At 45.6% G+C, this 18,952-nt stretch overlaps 1 protein-coding gene and 1 long non-coding RNA gene across 2 annotated transcripts in view; one reads left to right on the forward strand and one right to left on the reverse strand.

Annotated features, from left to right (window-relative positions):
- LOC147622430 (protein HAPLESS 2-like) overlaps positions 1 to 18,952 on the forward strand; it is a 208,359-nt gene that overhangs the window by 60,793 nt on the left and 128,614 nt on the right. Inside the window, exon 5 of the mRNA XM_086821904.1 lies at positions 9,170 to 9,248. Coding sequence (XP_086678030.1) covers positions 9,170 to 9,248 — 79 coding nt within the window. The remainder of the gene's footprint in view (positions 1 to 9,169; positions 9,249 to 18,952) is intronic.
- LOC147622432 (uncharacterized) overlaps positions 9,367 to 18,952 on the reverse strand; it is a 41,988-nt gene continuing 32,402 nt past the window's right edge. Inside the window, exon 2 of the long non-coding RNA XR_015269441.1 lies at positions 9,367 to 9,598. This is a non-coding gene — a long non-coding RNA (uncharacterized LOC147622432). The remainder of the gene's footprint in view (positions 9,599 to 18,952) is intronic.

The following is an 18,952-nucleotide window of genomic DNA, read 5'->3' on the forward strand; positions in this document are numbered from 1 at the left end:
AAATTCTCATTTACTCAAAATTTAGACCCAGAATGCCTTTAGCCAAGGATGCACATTTGCGGAACGGGAACACAAACGACACAGGTTATGGAACGTGTTCCCTCTTTCCTAAGGCTATGGAACGGCATTCCATGTTACTATGCATTTTACTCTTGCAAGAGCATAAACTCGATGCAAGCCAATCTGGTAGATCTGGCAAGTTATTACCTGGTCATGCCTTTTAGTCGAGAGCTACAGGGACCAAAGGTGGTGTATGCATTTTAGTGTCAGCTCGTAACTTGCCTTGCATCATTGATGGTGTCACTCTGCTTGCTAGAGTGCAATGGATCATCATTATGTAGGATGGCAAGTTATTATCTAGTCACGCCTTTGGTCGGGAGCTGTAGGGACCAAAGGTGGTGTACGTATTTTAGTGTCTACCTCTATCTTGCCTTGTATCATTGGCCATGGTGTCATTCTGCCTGCCCGAGCACACTGGATCATCATTATGTAGGATGTGAGACACTAGACGTAGATTGGATACCTTAGAGAAAGAGCACGAGAAACATCCTCATGCTCAATGGGTTGCAGATTCTTTATGTATTGTTAGGGCATAACTTCATCACTCTCTTGAGCAGCACGCGGAGTACCGTTTCCATGCCTAGGAATCCTTTTGGACATAGATGGGTGGAATATTTCTTTGCTACTCACGGCCCATCTCATGCCAGAGATAGTGTCAAGCAGTTGCAGGATTCACATGGCACTCTTCACTCAGATCCTCTTATGGTTAGACAGATTGCCACTGATTTCTATCGCCAGCTTCTTAGTGCTGAGCCGCACTCTGATTTGAGACACAGGGCATAGAGGAAGGTTTGGAATGCATTGCCACATTTGATCACTGAGGAAATGTGGGCCACTCTAGATGCCCCTTTTTCTATGCAGGAGTTCAGTCATTGAGGTTGCCTCTTCGTAGTCAAGAGGAATTGGTTGACTCTGAGTTAGCTGATGACACAGCCATGTTCTTGGAGGCTTCACATATATGCTTATGTTCCTTCTGGGTAGCACTAGAGGAGTTCTGTTTGGCAGCAGGGGCACTCATTAATTGGCACAAATCTGTTGGTTTTTGGATTAGTGATTCACCGAGAGTTGCTTGGGGTGCAGAGCTTGGTTTTACTTGGATCAACAGAGGATGCACTGCTAGATATTTGGGATGCCAAGTTGGGATTGATATTTCTCCTGCACAGCAGTTTGCTCCGTTACTTATGAGTATCCGGAAGAAGCTCCTCCATTGGAGCTCCAGGAGATTAGATTTAGCTTCCAGAGCTTTGGTGGCTAATCAGGTATGGCTTGCCTCAGCTTGGCTTATTGCCTCTTGTTGGTGCTTCTCTCGTGCGTGCATTGGTCAATTGCGGAGATTGATCCGCAATTTTCGCTGGTCGGGTTTGGATGGCACCTCAGACACTCGTGCCAGGGTAGCCTGGCTCACAGGTATTCAGCCCAAACGAGAGGGGGGCTTGAATATTATCGATCCGGATGTTCACTGCAGGGCGTTGCTCTGCAAACTTGTGGTCAGAGGTTTCCTACTAGGCACTGAGCCTTGGAAGGATTTTTTCTTGTCTCAGATTTCCGGATGTACACCCTGGGTCGGGAGAGAGTGGATGCCTATCACACGATTTTTGTTCACAGAGGCTGATATTAGGGCACCATCTTCCCCTCTTATTGCAGCCATTGTCAGAGCATGGAGAAGCATGAGATCTTTTTTGCGACAAAGGCTTCCTAGGTCTTTGGATGAGGCTGACCGACAACCTATTATGTGGAATGAGCTCGAGTTTTTTCGAGGATAGGCATACCTTTGCAAGTCATTGCTCTCCCGTGCTAGGAGGCTACTGATTGCATCATTTACTCTATCATGCCTAGAGGGAGATTGAGGAGATGTAGTATGGAGGAGATCATCCCAGATACTAGGCTTAGTCCAGTGAGGATTGTTGGTCGTTCGGAAAAGCATTGGTTCATTGACCCTTCTCCTCAGATAGTGACTCATGGCTCTTGGTGTTTGTGGTTATATGGTGACAGATATCTTTAGTGGGATCTAGGAGAGTGGTATTGGATTGATGCCTTCGATCCTTTGAAAAGCCTTCCTTTATTCAGTTTCACAGTCCGAAATGCGAGGCTTCTCCTCACTCGATAGACGCATAGGATCCCTACTCTCAGGCCTCATTGGGAGAGCTATGATATTTCTCCAGTGATATTGGCATAGACCTTGGCACTCATAGAGAAGGAGCCAGAACTTCTTTTGGTTATGTCTCCCCACCAATCAGTGGAGTCGGTTTTCGGTGTAGCACCTTCCTGTCCTAGGTGTGCGGTAGATTTTGAGAGTGTACAACATTGTTTATGGGGATGTAGCACTGCACAACAGATTTGAGGTTCTATAGCCCAACTTATGGACAAATTGAGTGGCCGAGCCATGCATGTGACTTGGGGGGCAGTTGCTTGGATCTCCGAGTCTGGTCCGTAGCTTTTTTATGAGGGCAGTGGTACAGATTCTGCTATTTTCATTCATAGAGGTATTGCCCAGCATGGTTTATTGCAGGATGTCCCTCACTCTGATTATACACCCCCCAGACATAGAGGATTGACACCAGTTGGGAGATTGTTGCCAGTATTACAGCATGGTAGATCTGGAGAGCTAGATGCACGGAGGCTATTGAGGGTGTCCAGATTTTTGGGCCTCAATGCATTAGTACTATATGGGTGTTATCATCCATACTCTTATGGCTACTTGGGGTTGCATTCAGGGGCCCTGTTGTTTTGCGCAGGTAAAGCACGTGATATTTATGCGGGAGTGAGACCATGGCATCTTTTTTTCCTCTAGTGCCACAGGTCTTACATGGCATCATGATGCTCCTGGGTGGTTGAAATCACCTTACATATTGGGGTGATTCTATTCTTTTCTAGCTTATAGCTGTGATTGTTGTATGTTTTTTTCATACTTAATAGAAGTCTCTTTTTGAAAAAAAAACATGTATTCATCTAATCAGAGAGGGGAGAAAGAAAGAAAGATATATTGAGCATCTACTGAAGACCCAATGGTCCTATGAAACTAGAGTGATACAACAGTGTCCATGGCATATCTCATCATGGAACGGAAAATAAAATAGAACAAATCAAAACTGTTTCACTGGAGTGATACAAAACTGTCCGTGAAAATCTCATCATTGAAATTTGAATACAAGGAACATTAAACATGAGAGGAGCATCAGCCCCCAATAGATGGTATACAAATCTCCAAAATATCGAGCATGGGGCTAATGAGTATGGCCGGGAGGTCTCCCTCAGATATGTCATGTGGAAAGGTAGCTTGATGGCGATGGAGCATGTCCTGATGAGGGGATCGTGGTCGACATCTAGGGGGCCAAGGGCATCCGGCACGTTGGAATGCGGAGGCCTGGTCCAAGATAACTCCTCTTTGGCGAGGTGGGTCTGCAATAGCCCGAGGTGAGTCCACAGGATCCATTGTATGAGTGTCCTTCTCCTCTTGGGTCCTCAAGCTGGTGAGGGAGGGGTCCGGGTGGCTGGGGTTGAAGCTGGTGATGGTTGGCTGACGAGGGAGGGGTTGGGGTGGTTGGTGTAACTCGCGGCGGTGGGCGGTGCCCGGGGGACTAGGGCCTTTGACACACTTGTTGATACCATCAATGCATATTAAAACATTTAAACATAGCCACAGCCTTGACACATATCCATCATCACTTTGCATAAAACATAAAAGCTGGACAAAACATCCACAAATGCTGAAAATGGAGCTTGCACGTGTGTGACACCGCATAGAGGCGGGAATGGGCCGACCCCCCCCTTGGAGTATTTTATTACCCAAGGAGAATAATATCATGTACAAGCTTTGAGGGCCTTACTCTCCCCACGGGAGATGCCGGATTATCCATATACAAATGCCATAACACAGCCCAACAGGAGGCAACCAAGCCGGAATGGTTGTAGAAATGCCGAGCCAACAATAAAATCCATTTACTTCCGTGTGGGTACTGATTCTTTCCCAAAAACCACGGGTCTTCATGCAATAGAGCTGGTACAGCAAGTACAACTCTCCATTCAGCCGGTACAGCAGGTACAATGACTGGTACAACCGGTATGGTGGCTGGTAAGCAGGTACAACAAGTATGCCGGTACAAGGGCTGGTACAACAAGTACAATGGCTAGAAATCATAATAAATGATTAAATATCCTTGCCTTCAGTATTTCTTCGCGATGGAAGCCTCAAAAACAGTCCCCAATAGCCGGTATTCTTCATGGGCAGCCTTCAAGAGAGACGAAAGAGAGTAGCCATCATTAGGGCAGCGTGTAACGGTGGTAGAGGCTAGTGTGTAGCAAGAGAGCCTCCATTAATGAAGATAGAGGGCTCCAATTTATAGATTTGGGCCTCCCATGAGCTAAAATGGCAAGAGAAGGCTACAATGAGAAGTGGAGAGCCACACAATAGCTGAAGTGACAAGTGTGAGGCCACTTGTCTCACGTTGATCCACTTTCCAACAAGTGTCAGGCCACTTGTCTCACTTTGGTCCACTTTCTTGCCACATGTCCCAATCTAAGAGATGGGTCCTTCCATAAACTTTATCTCTAAAAATATCCAAACTGGTAGACATTCTGTCATAGGTACTTTGCCAACTCTTGGTATGTGCTCAATTCCAGATGTAATGACACGAACAGAATTTCCATCGGAGTCAAGCCAAAAATAGCAACTCTCCTAAATTTTAGGAGTGTGGTCCTTTGTATTCTAGGATAATCCCTCATTCCCAAAGCTTGTACTTTCCAAATATTTAGACATCCTGGAGTCCACCAGACTCCTTTCATACTGGGAAATGTCCAGGCTGGTGATAGTTGGGGCCAAAGATCTCTCAAGAAAGTGTCCTTGTGTCTACGAAGCTCAAGCAGGAAGAGCCCTAGGCATTGCTAGTTTGAGGAGTCAATGATCTTGGAAAGTGGGCCAAATCCCTCATGGAACAAATAGTGAAACCTCTCGCGGATCTCATAGTATACTGGGCAAACGACGTATGTAATGCTCCTTTGTCTCAACCTCTATGTGGCATAATCCTCCCTGGGTCTCCGTATAAGCTCCCCGGCTCTGAAGGCACACTTAGCTCTCTCTGTCTCCACTCTGAGGCGGTGGGATGAAACCTGCATCTGGCCAATTGCAATCCACATGGCATGGGACATGTGAACACTTAGGTAGCTGGGTTGCTGGATGAATCCATCCATAGTGAACCTGAGAAAGTGATCTATGTAGAAGTGCATCTTCAGTGGGAGTTCCGAAGGTGTGATCCATGTGCAGTGGTTGTAGAGGTTAAGAAGATCTAGTTGGTGTCCTCATCAGAGATGGAGAAAAGGGGAGTCCAAACTGTACTAATTGGGTGGAAGCAGTCCATGCGGAGCCCATATCTTGAGAACCAAGTGGAAACTCGGGCATACCATACTAGGGTGGCCATCAAGTGCTAGTTGTCTCGAGGACTCCAAGGCAAGCCTTGAATACCTGTGGGGATCCATGTGACTGATGCGATGGAGGTATGTGACTGTCTGGAAGAGTGCATCCACTACCATCGGGGCTGCAACAAACTCTACCTGGATATTCTGGTGTGAGACTGATGGTTTTGTGTGGATCATATGGGAGAACATCATGATCTGGGGCCTCACAACTCGCTACCAATCCTCATCGGATAAATATGGCCCCCAAAAGGTTGCTCCACACATCAAGGCTGGTGTGACGAGCATGTTAAAAAGCCAACCCTTTGTCCTTGGCTCCTAGAAATGTGCCTGGAAGCACTACTGCTCAAGTAAGCTCAAGGCTGCATATCCCCGTTTCACTCTGGCATGTGGTATGGGAACCATGTTGAATCGTGGGCGGCTGAAAGTGACACCAAGGTAGACGTAGGATGACACAATCTCCATAGGGTCCCTTGTATATGTGAAGCTCAATATGGATGTAAAGGGGCAGGAGGTATTGAAGACCATTACCTTGGTGGTTTTACGAAGGTTAACAATCTCGCTAATCGCAAAAATCCTGTAAGGCATTCAAATGTCTCTGAAGCCCCTCAGTTGAATCTGAAGGGAGGACGATGTCATCGGCAGGAAGTAGTTGGATCAATATGCCTGCCAGTGTGGGACCAGCCCCCACCTAAACTGTCAATGAAGCTCAAGATCTCATCAATGTAGAGGCCAGAAGAGGGGCTGAATATTGTAGATCCGGATATACAATGCAGAGCATTGCTTTGCAAGTTAGCGGTTAGAAGATTCCTTCCATCACTGAGCCTTGGAAGAATTTCTTTATGTTTCACATTTCCAGTTGTACACCTCACGGTGGTGGAGATTGGATGCTCAGTCACATTTCATCTTTACTGAGGCAGATTATACAGCACCTTCCTCTCCATTTATAGCTGCCGTTATTAGAACGTGGAGTAGCCTGTCGTCATTACTACCCCTCCAAACCAGCTCTGAGACTCGAGTAGAGCCCTCAACCTCCTCCTAAGCATGCAGATCCTGGTGGCCCTTTCGCTGCCTGCTCCCTTGGTCCTTTCCTCTCTTACATTGGTGGTGGCGTCTTTTGTTTTTGGCCCCCAAAGATTCTTCTACCAAATCTGGAAGTTGATATCGAACAATATGCTCAAAAGTTGTAAGCAATGCCAAGTCAATGAAGCTGAGTGCTTAGGATGTAGTGGCTTGCTATATCCTTTGGAAATTGTGTTTCCATGGATTTTCTGGTTGAACTGCCACAAACCTTGGGAGGGAATAATGCCATTGGATGATTGTTGGCCGACTCACCGAGCTGGGGAGATTTATACCTACCAAAGAGAAAATCTTAGTTGTCCAACTTGCTCAATGGTTTGTTGAGAAGTTGTTTAGCTTATATGGTTTGCTAATTGTGTAACACGCGGAGGCTCTGGGAGTCTTCTTTCAGCCCTAAACACCATCTAGAACATGCTGATGCAAAAACGCAAACAGAAGGGAGAGTAGAGAGAGAGAGAAATGCTGGAAATTCAGTGTATTCTTATGGTACAAAAAGGTACCTAACTCTACAGCCCTAGGCTGCCTCATACAAAAGGTAAACATCACCAAAATCTGTCCTATGCTTGGACCCAACTCCTAAAGAGTTGAATGAATCCTACAATGAGCATATGTGCCTATTTATAGGCCTTGGGACACGTGGGGAGCTGGCCGACTGCTGGTCGGCCAGCCGACTTGGCATCTACTCCATGAAATGCAGTGCTTGCAGCCGCCTTTGTCCTGATTCAGCCGACAGCCCTTATGTCTCAGCCGACAGCTTCTTGCTTAGTTCTGGTACAGCCGACAGGCCTTCCTCTTCATCCCCTCCAAGCCTTGCTCGAAGTCCACACTGGCCTCTGCTGCACTTTGTGCTCCAAATCCTAGCTTTAATGGTCTTTTTCTTGGCTGCTCCTTCTGGATTAGCTCTGAGAATGTCCATGGCATTTTATGCACATGACAAATTGAAATTGTGAGTGATTGAGATCCTGAACTCAATAGGGAAAATCTCAGCCCATACTCTTGGGGCGTCTATGGATGATCTATGATGGTGCAAGCATCTTCTGGGACAATCAAGGGATGTACTTGTTAATGATTTCCACTGGTTGATAGGCACCATGGGCTATGAAATTTCCGGCTTCTGCCAAAACTCCACAACCTTTTACAGAAGAGAGCTTGCATGGCATAGTAACAAGGTAATTCTCCTGATGGGATCTTCTTGTGGGGACCGCCCATCAAAGATCATCCCAAAAGACAAGACGCATGTAGCCAGTTTGGGATTTGACGATGCCTGATGGATTTGCACCAATAACCGCTGTCTGTTGGTTAGGTGGAAGTCCACCCCATGCAAGAAACATGAGGAGAAAAGAGAGATTTGCCTTCTATAAGAGTGCCAAAGTCTATGCCAAAATTCTTATGTATGGAAGGTGAAATCTCATATCTTTCCTAATGTGGTATAAGGGTAGGAATCCTATGCATGGATGGATCATGGAAGCATGGCAATCCTAACTGTATAAAGAAGGGGAAACTTCTCATCATTTGTCAGCATCAATCCACTACTCTTCTGGGCTAACAGATCGAGGGTCCACTATCATGATGAGCTCTGTAGCATCTCTAGGAGCTGAGCATTCCAATCTTCATCTTGACTGAACAAAGTAAAAGATGGGGGCCCAATCTTGGCTCCAAAGAGTAGTACCCACGTAAAGAGATACTCCAGTCCAAGAAAAAACCCCCGTCTAGTAGATGGGGAGAATCATGGTGAAAAATATCTATGATTCAGTTAAAAGGAATGGCTTCATCGATTTTGTCCTCAAGATGTCTATGGCTCCCACAAAAATGCTGGAGTGAGCTATCTTTTTGATCCTTTGGAAGGGTTTTGAAAACCTTCTAAGATCTAAGTGAAAAGGCAGGACCGCCACTCTCCCATCTTGACCACTGCATATAGCCAAGTTGGGCATCTACCAAAAATAGATAGACTGCATACCATGTGTAGAGGGGGACAAAAGCATCAAAATCTTTAAAGATGTGGCTATTGAGGTAGGTCGTCGTCTTAAAGTATGCATACGATGTTGGCAATAAAGCACAAAACTAAACATAATTTATATGGTGTGTAGCTTCATGAATGACAAGGCAGGTACAGCCCTTAAAAGAATGGTCACTCTTCAAAAATACACACATTGATCTATAGCATGACATAGTTTGACATCCTTTGAGAGCCTATAAAGCGTGAGTAGATGAAATCCTTTGAGAGCCTATAAAGCATGAGTAGACTTAAAGAGTGTCATTTTAATTAGTCCCTAAATTAAAGGTGTGGTTAAGTGTTGAGTGAGTCCAATTGAAACCATCTTAATTTATCCAATTAAACCTTACTTTTAGAACCTATGCAAATGCTATGGCCATGGAAAACCATCATGAACTACTCTTAATCCTTTGATAGTGCATTAAAGTCTTAATGTCTCAGTTATATGAAATTTTCCGAGTTTGCTCTTCTTTTTTTTATATAGTGAAGATGTATTTATATTAATAATATGAAAAGAGTACATATTAACATGTATTTAAGAACAAATATAATTTCCCATGAATCGTAATCGTGCAAGTTCTATTCCTTAATCTATAGAATAAAAGAACTGAACTTTCTTTCGTGCAGGGAATATGCTGCACTTGTGGTGGTAAATCTCATCATCGTGGAATAAATGCTGACTGTGGAATTGCAAAAGCTGACATTGGTGACTGATTTACTTTCTTCATGAGTAGTTTTGATAATAACAAGTTCAGCTTGCCATTTTTTGATTACAAAAGGCATTGACTAATACTAGTTAATCAATTCTAAGAGAAAGAAAGAAAGAAAGAAAGAAAGAAAATAATATTAACGTCTACAAAGGTCTATGAGAGACCATAGGTGATACAATGATACCATGGGTATACTGAGCCATGGAAAAAATAACTGAAAGAAAAGGAAATCGACTGAGAGAGTATTTGGCCTCTGTGATGGAAGCATATCATGGCATCGAAGAACCTCTTGGATCTGCATCCATCCGATGGAGGGTCGTGATGCATTGGATCAGGGACGTCAGGCCTGCAAAATAGTTCAAGCTCTATCTTTGAGAACCCCTCTAGGGTGGAGGGCCGGAATGCTAGTGTGGGCAGTGGGCTCTCATGTGGATGCATGACAATTGAAGAATTCAAAAGAAAGATATATTAAGCATCTACTAAAGACCCAATCGGCCTATGAGACCAAAGTAATACAATAATGTTCATGGCATCTCTCATCATGGAACAAAAAATAAAACAGAATAGAACAAATCTCTCTCACTAGAGTGATACAAAAATATCCATGGAAATCTCATCATGGAATATAAGGAACATGAAACATGAAACATGAGAGGAGCATCAGCCCCCAATAGATGGTATACCACTCTCCAATATATCAAGAATGGGGCAAATGAGTATGGCCAATGTCCGAGATGTGGAGCAGATGAGTGGATCGTGTTTGTCATCCGAGGGGCAGTGTGTTGGGAATCAAGGTCTTACCTGTGCATGTGAACCACCTCTTAGAGGGGCCGCTTATATGTTTGTGTATGTGTGTATGAACCACTTCTTAGGGGTCACAATAATATCTAGATATTTATGTGTGATGTCACATAACAAATGATGTCAATAGAAGAACCTTTGGGCCTATAAAGGTCTTGTACTTTCATTGAAATAAGCACATAGCTATCCCATCATTGACTCATGCAAGTCTCTCTCTCTAGAGTATATTCTAACACTCTCTCTACAGTCATCATCATATGCAGCGCCCAAGGGGCAATCTCCATATATGATTCTAGATGAGGACATGTGGGAGTTCTCCAGGGAGGGAGATGTCATCATACTTGGGGACTTCAATGCTCGAGCGGCTCAGTACCAGACCTCCTTCTTTGACACTTCAGAGGAGATGTTGAGAGAGAGAGAGATGTGGAGGAGATGTGTTTGACCCGGAGATCACAGGATGAGGTGGAGTGTACTGAGTATGGGAGATACCTCTTGGAGATGGGGACTGCACATGGGCTGGCCATTTTAAATGGCCTAGAGAGGTATCCACTTGCCAGTGGCTTTACTTGCTTTCCACACAGACATGGGGCCAGCACAAAGGATTATGTTTTAGCCTCGCCAACCTTGATCCCGAGTATCCAGGATTTTGCGATTGGCCCCAGGCCCATCGGTAGATCATGCACTTCTCTCCTTTACGGTGGATTTCCACTACAGTACCCACCAGGTTGGGCAGTCCTCCTATCACCCGAGATATACCTTCTGTAGAGAGACTGATGGAGTATACACCGCAGAGATCTACAGCTTGTTGAGTGTAGAGGATCCACAAAGGCCATTAGCAGAGCTCACACAGATCCTGACAGAGGCTTTACATACAGCTGCAGCGATGGCCTTCCCACACACGCAGCCCACAGTACGACCACGTCTTGAGAGCATGCCCCAGAATAAATGGTATGATGATGACTGTAGGGAGCTCTACAGAGAGAGGTGGCCATAGGTGTTACTACATATAGACAGTCATGCATCATCTTCCGATCCCTCATTCGGCGGAAGAAGAGAGCATTCTTAGCTCGGCTGGAGAGAGACATCTATCAGTTGTTTTTGAGTCAGGATTCTGGGGAGGCCCGGAGATTGCTTAGAGTGCACCCCCTGCCTCTGGCCATTACCTCTCCAGATACATGGGGCGAGTATGCAGCCTCCCTCTACACAGTACGAGAGCAGCCACCACTACCGAACCCTCCAGAGCCTTGACCACCCACGTCTACCTTCTTCACAGCAGAGATGGTGAGAAGGGCCTTCAACAGATTGCATACAGGGAGGGCACAGGATCATGAGGGCATTGTAGCCGAGCATTTCATACATGCTAGAGATATGATTGCAGACTCGCTAGCTCTCATGTTTAATAGAGCCATGTGTGAGGGGTTTCCTAGGACTTGGAGTACTTCCACGATTGTGCCGGTACTCAAGTCTGGAGATCCGAGCCTGCCGACTAACTACTGCACCATTATGATTGGTCACTCGGTGGCCAAGCTATATGCCTCTATTCTTGAGCAGGAGTTGACCAGATGGGCAGAGAGACAAGGGGTCCGAGCTCATCAGGGACAAGGCGGTTTCAGGAGGAGATTCTCTACTTTGGATCATATCTTTACCCTCAGGGTTATCATTGAGGAGGGAAGAGCACATGGGAGGAGGGTCTATTGTGGCTTTGTGGATTTCCGCAAGGCCTTTGACACATTGCCCAGAGCTAGACTGATGCGCAGGCTGCAAGACTTGGGGGTTCCATGTGAGCTCATTTGGGGTATTATGGCACTTTATGAGATAGTAGTTGGGCAGGTGCGGACTTCAGAGGGTCTCTCCCAGCCAGTACACTTCACTATAGGGGTGAAGCCCGCTCTCTCCGACTCTATTTGGACTATACATTGATGAGATCTCTGATTATATTGGGACACGAGGGGATAGAGGAGCCCAGTTGGCTGGCACTTGGATACCTCTGCTCTTATATGCTGATGATATTGTGCTTATAGCAGACTCACCATAGGGTATGCAGAGGCACTTGGATACTTTACATGCTTATGCACAGGACAGTGGGCTCTCAGTTAACCTTGGTAAGACCAAGGTTATGGTGTTTAACACTACAGCTCAGTGGGTCTGGAGATCAACGCCTATTTTCACATATGGGCAGGAGACAGTGGAGTATTTTGACTCATACACATATCTTGGAGTGGTGTTCACTGGGCCCACATTTTCCATGAGGGGGGCAGTAGAGGCCAGATTGACTAGAGGATATGCAGCACTAGGAGGTCTAGAGAGGATGTGCTCACAGGTACAGTTTCAGGAGCCACGCACTAAGCTGTGGCTTTTTGACGCGCTGGTCACATCGGCTATGCTATATGGAGTACAGATCTGGGGGCCTAGCCTAGATCATCACAGTCGATCAGGATGCACGTACGATGGATGGAGATCGATGGAGAGACCACTTGTGTCCATGATCTCCAGGATGATTCGGGCTAAGGCCTCGGTACCCCATGAGATTATCAGAGCCGAGATGGGAGCACCACCGACCGTAGTCGAGGCTCTTGCCAGATCAGTGTCCTTCATTCATAGCACCTGGGAGCTTCTCCGACACCGGTATGCACGACTTGCTTTAGAGTCCTCTCATCAGCTAGCCATGGAGGGAGACACTTCATGTTGGTATGCGTAGATAGCTTCCTGGTTTGAGCTCCATGGGTTCAGTTTAGACAGACTTCCACCCTTCCAATACTCTCTGGAGGCACCCTCTCTCACCTTGACACATTCTGAGATTAGTAGAGTCATCAGATAGGACCTCATTCAGTTGGACACTAGGAGGACATGGCTAGAGCCCTCACAGGAGTTGGGGACGAAGATGGCTTTCTATAGAGACCATCTTCTCCACACCACTGAGGATGGCTTTATACTTAGACCGAGCTACATGGATACCCATCTGTCTCATGGATTGAGGTGCACCATTGGGCAGATCTGCACCTCTTCACACCAGCTAGAGATAGAGACAGGCAGATTTAGAGGCATACCTCCAGGGGACAGGATTTGTCAGATTTGTTGGATAGAGCTAGAGACACAGGAGCACTACATCTGTCGTTGCACAGCATATTATGAGATTCGAGGGCGCTACCATTGCCTTTTGAGAGAGAGATTTGGACCACTGGCTAGAGTCATGGACTATTGTGATCAACGATACTTGGGTTTTTATCTCCTGGAGATCCGCAGGCTCAAAGAGTCCATTATCAGGAGCAGACGCCCGATTGGCAGGGAGTCCACACAGAGACAGATTACTGACTTCTTTAGAGGGACTACCCGGGAGGACACACAACCGACAGCCCAACAGTGGGCACCCCGTGGGACTCTAGTTGAGAGAGCTATCGAGTTGGGCACATCTAGATGCCCGAGGGTTCGCGGATCCTCACATCGGAGACGGTGCCTACACCGGAGGATTCAGAGCATCATTGCGAGGCATCGGGCTCGTCCGACCACGCATCTCACTATGGCAGATATCGAGGCCATCCGGCAGAGACCCATGCTAGAGCTCCTAGGATGATTACGACTCCAGCCATATACTGTTGTACTCATTAACACTTTTGTACTCCCCCATATTCATGTATTCATGTATCCAGGTACTCATGTACCCCATTTTGACTAGTAGCATTAGCTTCCCACTCTCCCTAGTTGTTGCTTGCGGATGCTCCCTACTACTGATGTATTGTAGGGCTAGATACTTACCTTCAGTTCTTTCTTTTCTTTTCCAGACAGTGTATCAGATGTCACATGGTTGTAACTTTGGTCTCATAGGTCACTTTGGCCTTTTGAAGACGTTAATATAACATTTCATTTCATTTCTCTCTTTAGGCTTTCACTGTCTGTGCTTTAGCTTCAGCCATGTTTGTTTATCAACCTCCATAGCCTACAGCTAAAGCTCCACCATATCCAACATGGTACCAGAGCATGGTTCTATCCTCCCAATGCTGCATTGCATTCTGTTGCAACCCTTTCCATCTGATGCGCATGCTGCTACCCCCATCATCTACGCGCTGCTGTCCACCACCGATAGGCTGCTGCCCATGAAGGTTCCCCCGGCCGGACTTGCTATTGTGCTGCAGCCCGACCTGTAGAGAGAAGAAGAATAGTCCACGCAAGCACTTGCAAGCAACTCAACAGTCTGTAAAATCAGTACAAAGGTACAAATCAAGTACAACTATCATTGCTAAGGTACATATGGGGCTTTTCATCATTTCAATAGAGCAATATTGGGCATTTCTCTTCTTTTGTTAAATCTTGCTACATCAGAGCATTAAAACCTAATACTAGATCAATTTCCAAAATTGAGGGTGCATTCCTTGCATAAAGATGTTGCTATAGCCTTTTATAGCATCATTATTCAAAAACCCTAAATTCTAGAGATTCTAATTGCTAGAAACCCTAATTATTGGAGAATTCTCTATAAGGGACTAGACACTGACATTGGATTCCATACTTTGTTAAGACCTTCCCATCATTTTGCCTAAAATGGCATCATATTTGCTCATTGAGAAGTTTGATGGAGAAAACTGTTGGAAATAAGTGCTCACTAGGAGTACCTTTAGTCTTGGTCATCTCAGTGTATGCCACGTGGCACCTCTATAATTGTCCCATAAGTCACTCTACTCTATCTTGTACTTCTCACCTATATATTGTGGGTGTCACATCAATGAAAGTATCAACCTTGTGTCTTGTCTACACTCATCTCAAGGTAACTCTTTGTCTTTCATTTGTGTTCTTGTTTCATTTCTAGTCTGCTCTTGCTTTCATATTTTTTACATGGTATCAGAGCAGGTTTATCCTGGCTCCCCTCATCTTTGCCCCTGTTTCCTGTGAGCGACTGCCCCTCTTCTTGCTGCAGTCAGTTGGTTCAGAACAGGCCGCCGCCTTTGCTGTTGGCCGCCGCTTAGCTGGGAGCTGCCTCACGTTTTTTTTTTTTGTATCTCACCGTTTCTATATGTTCGCTTCTGTCCTCTAGTATTGCACATGCAGCTTGTCATATCAGTAAGCAACCCGCCGGCCTGAATTTTCTGTCCGCCCACTTTCTTGCTGTCCACCCTGTTCAGGCTCATACAGCCCGCTGTACTGTTCTCCTTTGGCTGCCTTCTTCATCGACTCAAGGGTGCGCATCATTTAGAAGCAGCTGCATTCAGTTCTGCCATCGCTTCCTCTTGAAGAGTCTACAAGGTACTGTGCATTGTCTCCTTCAGTTTGCTGGTCAGTCCTTTTCTTATCCTCATATCTGCAAACTGCTAGTTCCTCATGCTTCGATGGGCTGTCACATGCTATGGCCTTGACAAGTGGTGAGAGAGCCGGCTTCTAAAAACAGTTTGGATCTCTTCTTTCATTCATTTCTGCAATCTTGTAAGGGAATAGACACTGCCCTTGCATTCTAGCAAGAGGTAAGACCTTCCCACATGGCCTCTTCTACTCATTCTCTCATGTCTATCGACAAATTCAATGGGTCCAACTTTCATACTTGGCAAATCAAAATCAAGTGCCATCTTATGAAAGAAAGTCTTTGGGACGTTGTTCACCATGCTGCTCCCGAAGATTCCGACATTGAGCAAGTTATCACTTATGCTCCCACTGCCAAGAATGACAAAGCCTATGCTATCATCTTGCTCGGTCTTGGAGATGATTACATTCATCACATCTCCGACATACAGTCTGCTTCTCGAGCATGGATCACTTTGGATACCCTTTTTGGACCCCGCTCTAAAAACTCTAAAATTGCACTTATGATCTCATTCTTTGATCTATATATGCAGGAGGGAGCTACTATAGCCTCTCATGTCAATTATTTTCGCAGTCTTATGGTTCAGCTTGCATCAGTGAAGTCCCCCATCTCCGAAGATATTGCTATTGCTGTGCTTCTCAAAAGCTTACCTGACACCTATGCTACTCTTGTCACTACCTTCAAGTATCACAATAATCCTACTCTTGAAGGTATCATCAATGCTCTCCAAGAAGAGGAAAGAACAAAACAACAAAAGGTAACTGACACTGCATTTTTAGCAAAGAAAGGAGGTTCTAAGGTAAGAAAGCCTTGCACCCATTGTGGAAAAACTAATCATATGGAGAAGGACTGCTTCAAGGCTCATCCATGCACCATTTGTGGCCGTGATAATCACCGGGAGAAGGACTGCTACTCTAAAACCTCTACATCAGCCCCTGCATCTACCTCAGCCCATGTTGCTGCAGCATCTCCATCAGCAGATCTTGTTGTTCATTCCTCACATGATGAGGAGTGGGCTTTCTGATTACTTCACCTTTCTTGTCTACCACTTTGACCACCGATGATGTAGGTCAAGGGGTTCTAGTGTCTTACTCATTATGCCTTTTTGACCTCTCTCTTGTCCCTACCCAAGAGGCAGAGATTGCCCTTGAGGAGGGGATGTCTTCAAGGTCCATCTGTTTGTCTACAGTCAATCTTCTGTCTATCTAGTCTTGTCTGTCTGTCTATTTGTCTATCAATCTGACTGTGTCTTGTTTTAGATCCACTCTTGTCCCTACCCTTGTGGACCCATATGAGGATATCACTTGAGGAGGGGTGTCTCAGGATCTTTGTCTGTCATATCTTCTGTCTTGTCTCTCAGTCTATCAGTCTTTATGTCTGTCTTCTAATCTTGTCCATCTTGTCTTCTAGCTTGTCTCTCAATCCTTGTCTAGTCTCTCTGTCTTGGTCTTATCTGTTGTCATGTCATAGTCTTGTCTTTTTGTCTTCCTCCTAGTGTCCACTTAAGGAGGGTGTTGGAAAGAAGTGCTCACTAGGAGTACCTTTAGTCTTGGTCATCTCAGTGTATGCCACGTGGCACCTCTATAATTGTCCCATAAGTCACTCTACTCTATCTTGTACTTCTCACCTATATATTGTGGGTGTCACATCAATGAAAGTATCAATCTTGTGTCTTGTCTACACTCATCTCAAGGTAACTCTTTGTCTTTCATTTGTGTTCTTGTTTCATTTCTAGTCTGCTCTTGCTTTCATATTTTTTACAAAAACTTCCACACAAGTGAAATTTAACCCCATGAGAGAAGGACTTTGGCCTTTTATCGAGGGTGAAGATAAGATGTGTGAAGATGAACATGCAACTATAAAGGCTTGGAAACTAAGGGATCAAAGAGCCTTTGGCCTAATAGCCCTTGGCCTCTCTGACAATGTTATCCATCATGTAGCAGATCTCCTGACATCCAAAGAGGTCTATGAAGCGCGAAATTCTCTTCTAGTGTGTAGTTGGAAATCTGTTAATAAAAAACACATCACATTTTGTTGAGACTACTAGAGCCATGTTAACAGAGAAGTCTGTGCTTAATCATTACTAGGCAGAAGCTTCAAGGAAGAGGAGAAGAAGCTGAAGAACATATAAGGAGGAGGGGACAGCTCCTTCACCAAGAAGAACTTCAAAGGTATCAAGTGTTCCCTTTGTGGTAAGAACAACCATGCAGACAAGGACTGATACTCAAAGAAGCCATGCAAACATTGTGGGAAAACAATCACAATGAAAAGTACCGCTTCCACAAAAAGGAAGAACCTTTGGGCCTATAAAGGTCTTGTACTTTCATTGAAATAAACACAACTATCCCATCGTTGACTTGTGCAAGTCTTTCTCTCTAGAGCATATTCTAACACTCTCTCTCCTTAAGCTTTCACTATCTATGCTTTAGCTTCAGCCATGTTTGTTTATCAACCTCCATAGCGTGTAGCTTAAGCTCCACTATATCCAACACAATGCAAGTTGCAACACAATGGGCACCGCTGGAGTGTGCATGCCTGGTCCAAGGTAACTCCTCTTGACCGAGGTGGGTCCATGGGATCCGTTGCATGGGTGTGCTCCTCCTGGGTTTGGAAGAAGCTGGTGATGGTTGGCTCGCGAGGGAGGGGGCAGGGTGGTTGGGGCCTAAGCTGTCTCAAAAATGTGTTCGTGTGTGTGTCTGTGGAGCTTGTGCAAGAAGAGCCCTACACAACATTGTTTCGGGAATGATCCTAGAAATTGGGTCAAACCTCTCATGGAACAGACAGTGAAACCTCCTCCGGATCTCATAGTATATTGGGCAATGACATATGCAATGCTCCTCTATCTCAACGTGTGTGGGGCATAACCTGCCGATCCTCTCCTTCTTGGGTCTTCGTACGAGCTCCCCGGTTCTGAAGACGCACTTTGTCTCCACTCTAAGGCGGTGGGATGAAACTCGTATCTGGCCAATTGCAGTTCGCATGGCATGTGACATGTGAACACCCAGGTAGCCTAGCTGCTAGATGAATCCATCCTCAGTTGGCCTAAGGAAGTGATCTCTATAGAAGTGCATCTTCGATGGAAGCTTCGAAGGTGTGATCCATGTGCAATGGGTGTAGAGGTCTCAAGAAGTGATCTCTGTAGAAGCGCATTTTCGGTGGAAGCTCCGAAGTTGTGATCCATGTGCAGTGGGTGTAGAGGCTGAGAAGATCTAACCGAATAACAAGGTTGATGTCCTCATGAGAGAGCTAGAGAAAAGTGGAGTCCAAACTGTACTCAAGGGGTGGGAGACGGTCCGCCCATATCGTGAGAACCAAATCCTGAGAACCAAGTGGAAACTTGGACTCCGAGGTGGCCCTCGAGTACCCTCGAGTGCTAGGTGTCTCGAGGACGCCAGGGCAAGTCTCGAGTACCTCTGCAGGGATCCATTTCATTGATGCGATGAAGGTATGTGACTCATTGATGCATCCACTACCATCAGGGCTGCAATAAACTCTGCTTGATGGTCTGCTACGGATCATATGGGAGAACATCGTGACCTAGGGCCTCTCAACTCGCTGCCAATCCTCATCAGATAAATCTGGCCCCCAAAAAGCTGCTCCATACATCAAGGA

This window comes from Cibotium barometz, chromosome 28, assembly GCF_041138505.1.
Source record: "Cibotium barometz isolate CiBa-2024 chromosome 28, ASM4113850v1, whole genome shotgun sequence".
Classification (NCBI taxonomy): domain Eukaryota; kingdom Viridiplantae; phylum Streptophyta; class Polypodiopsida; order Cyatheales; family Cibotiaceae; genus Cibotium; species Cibotium barometz.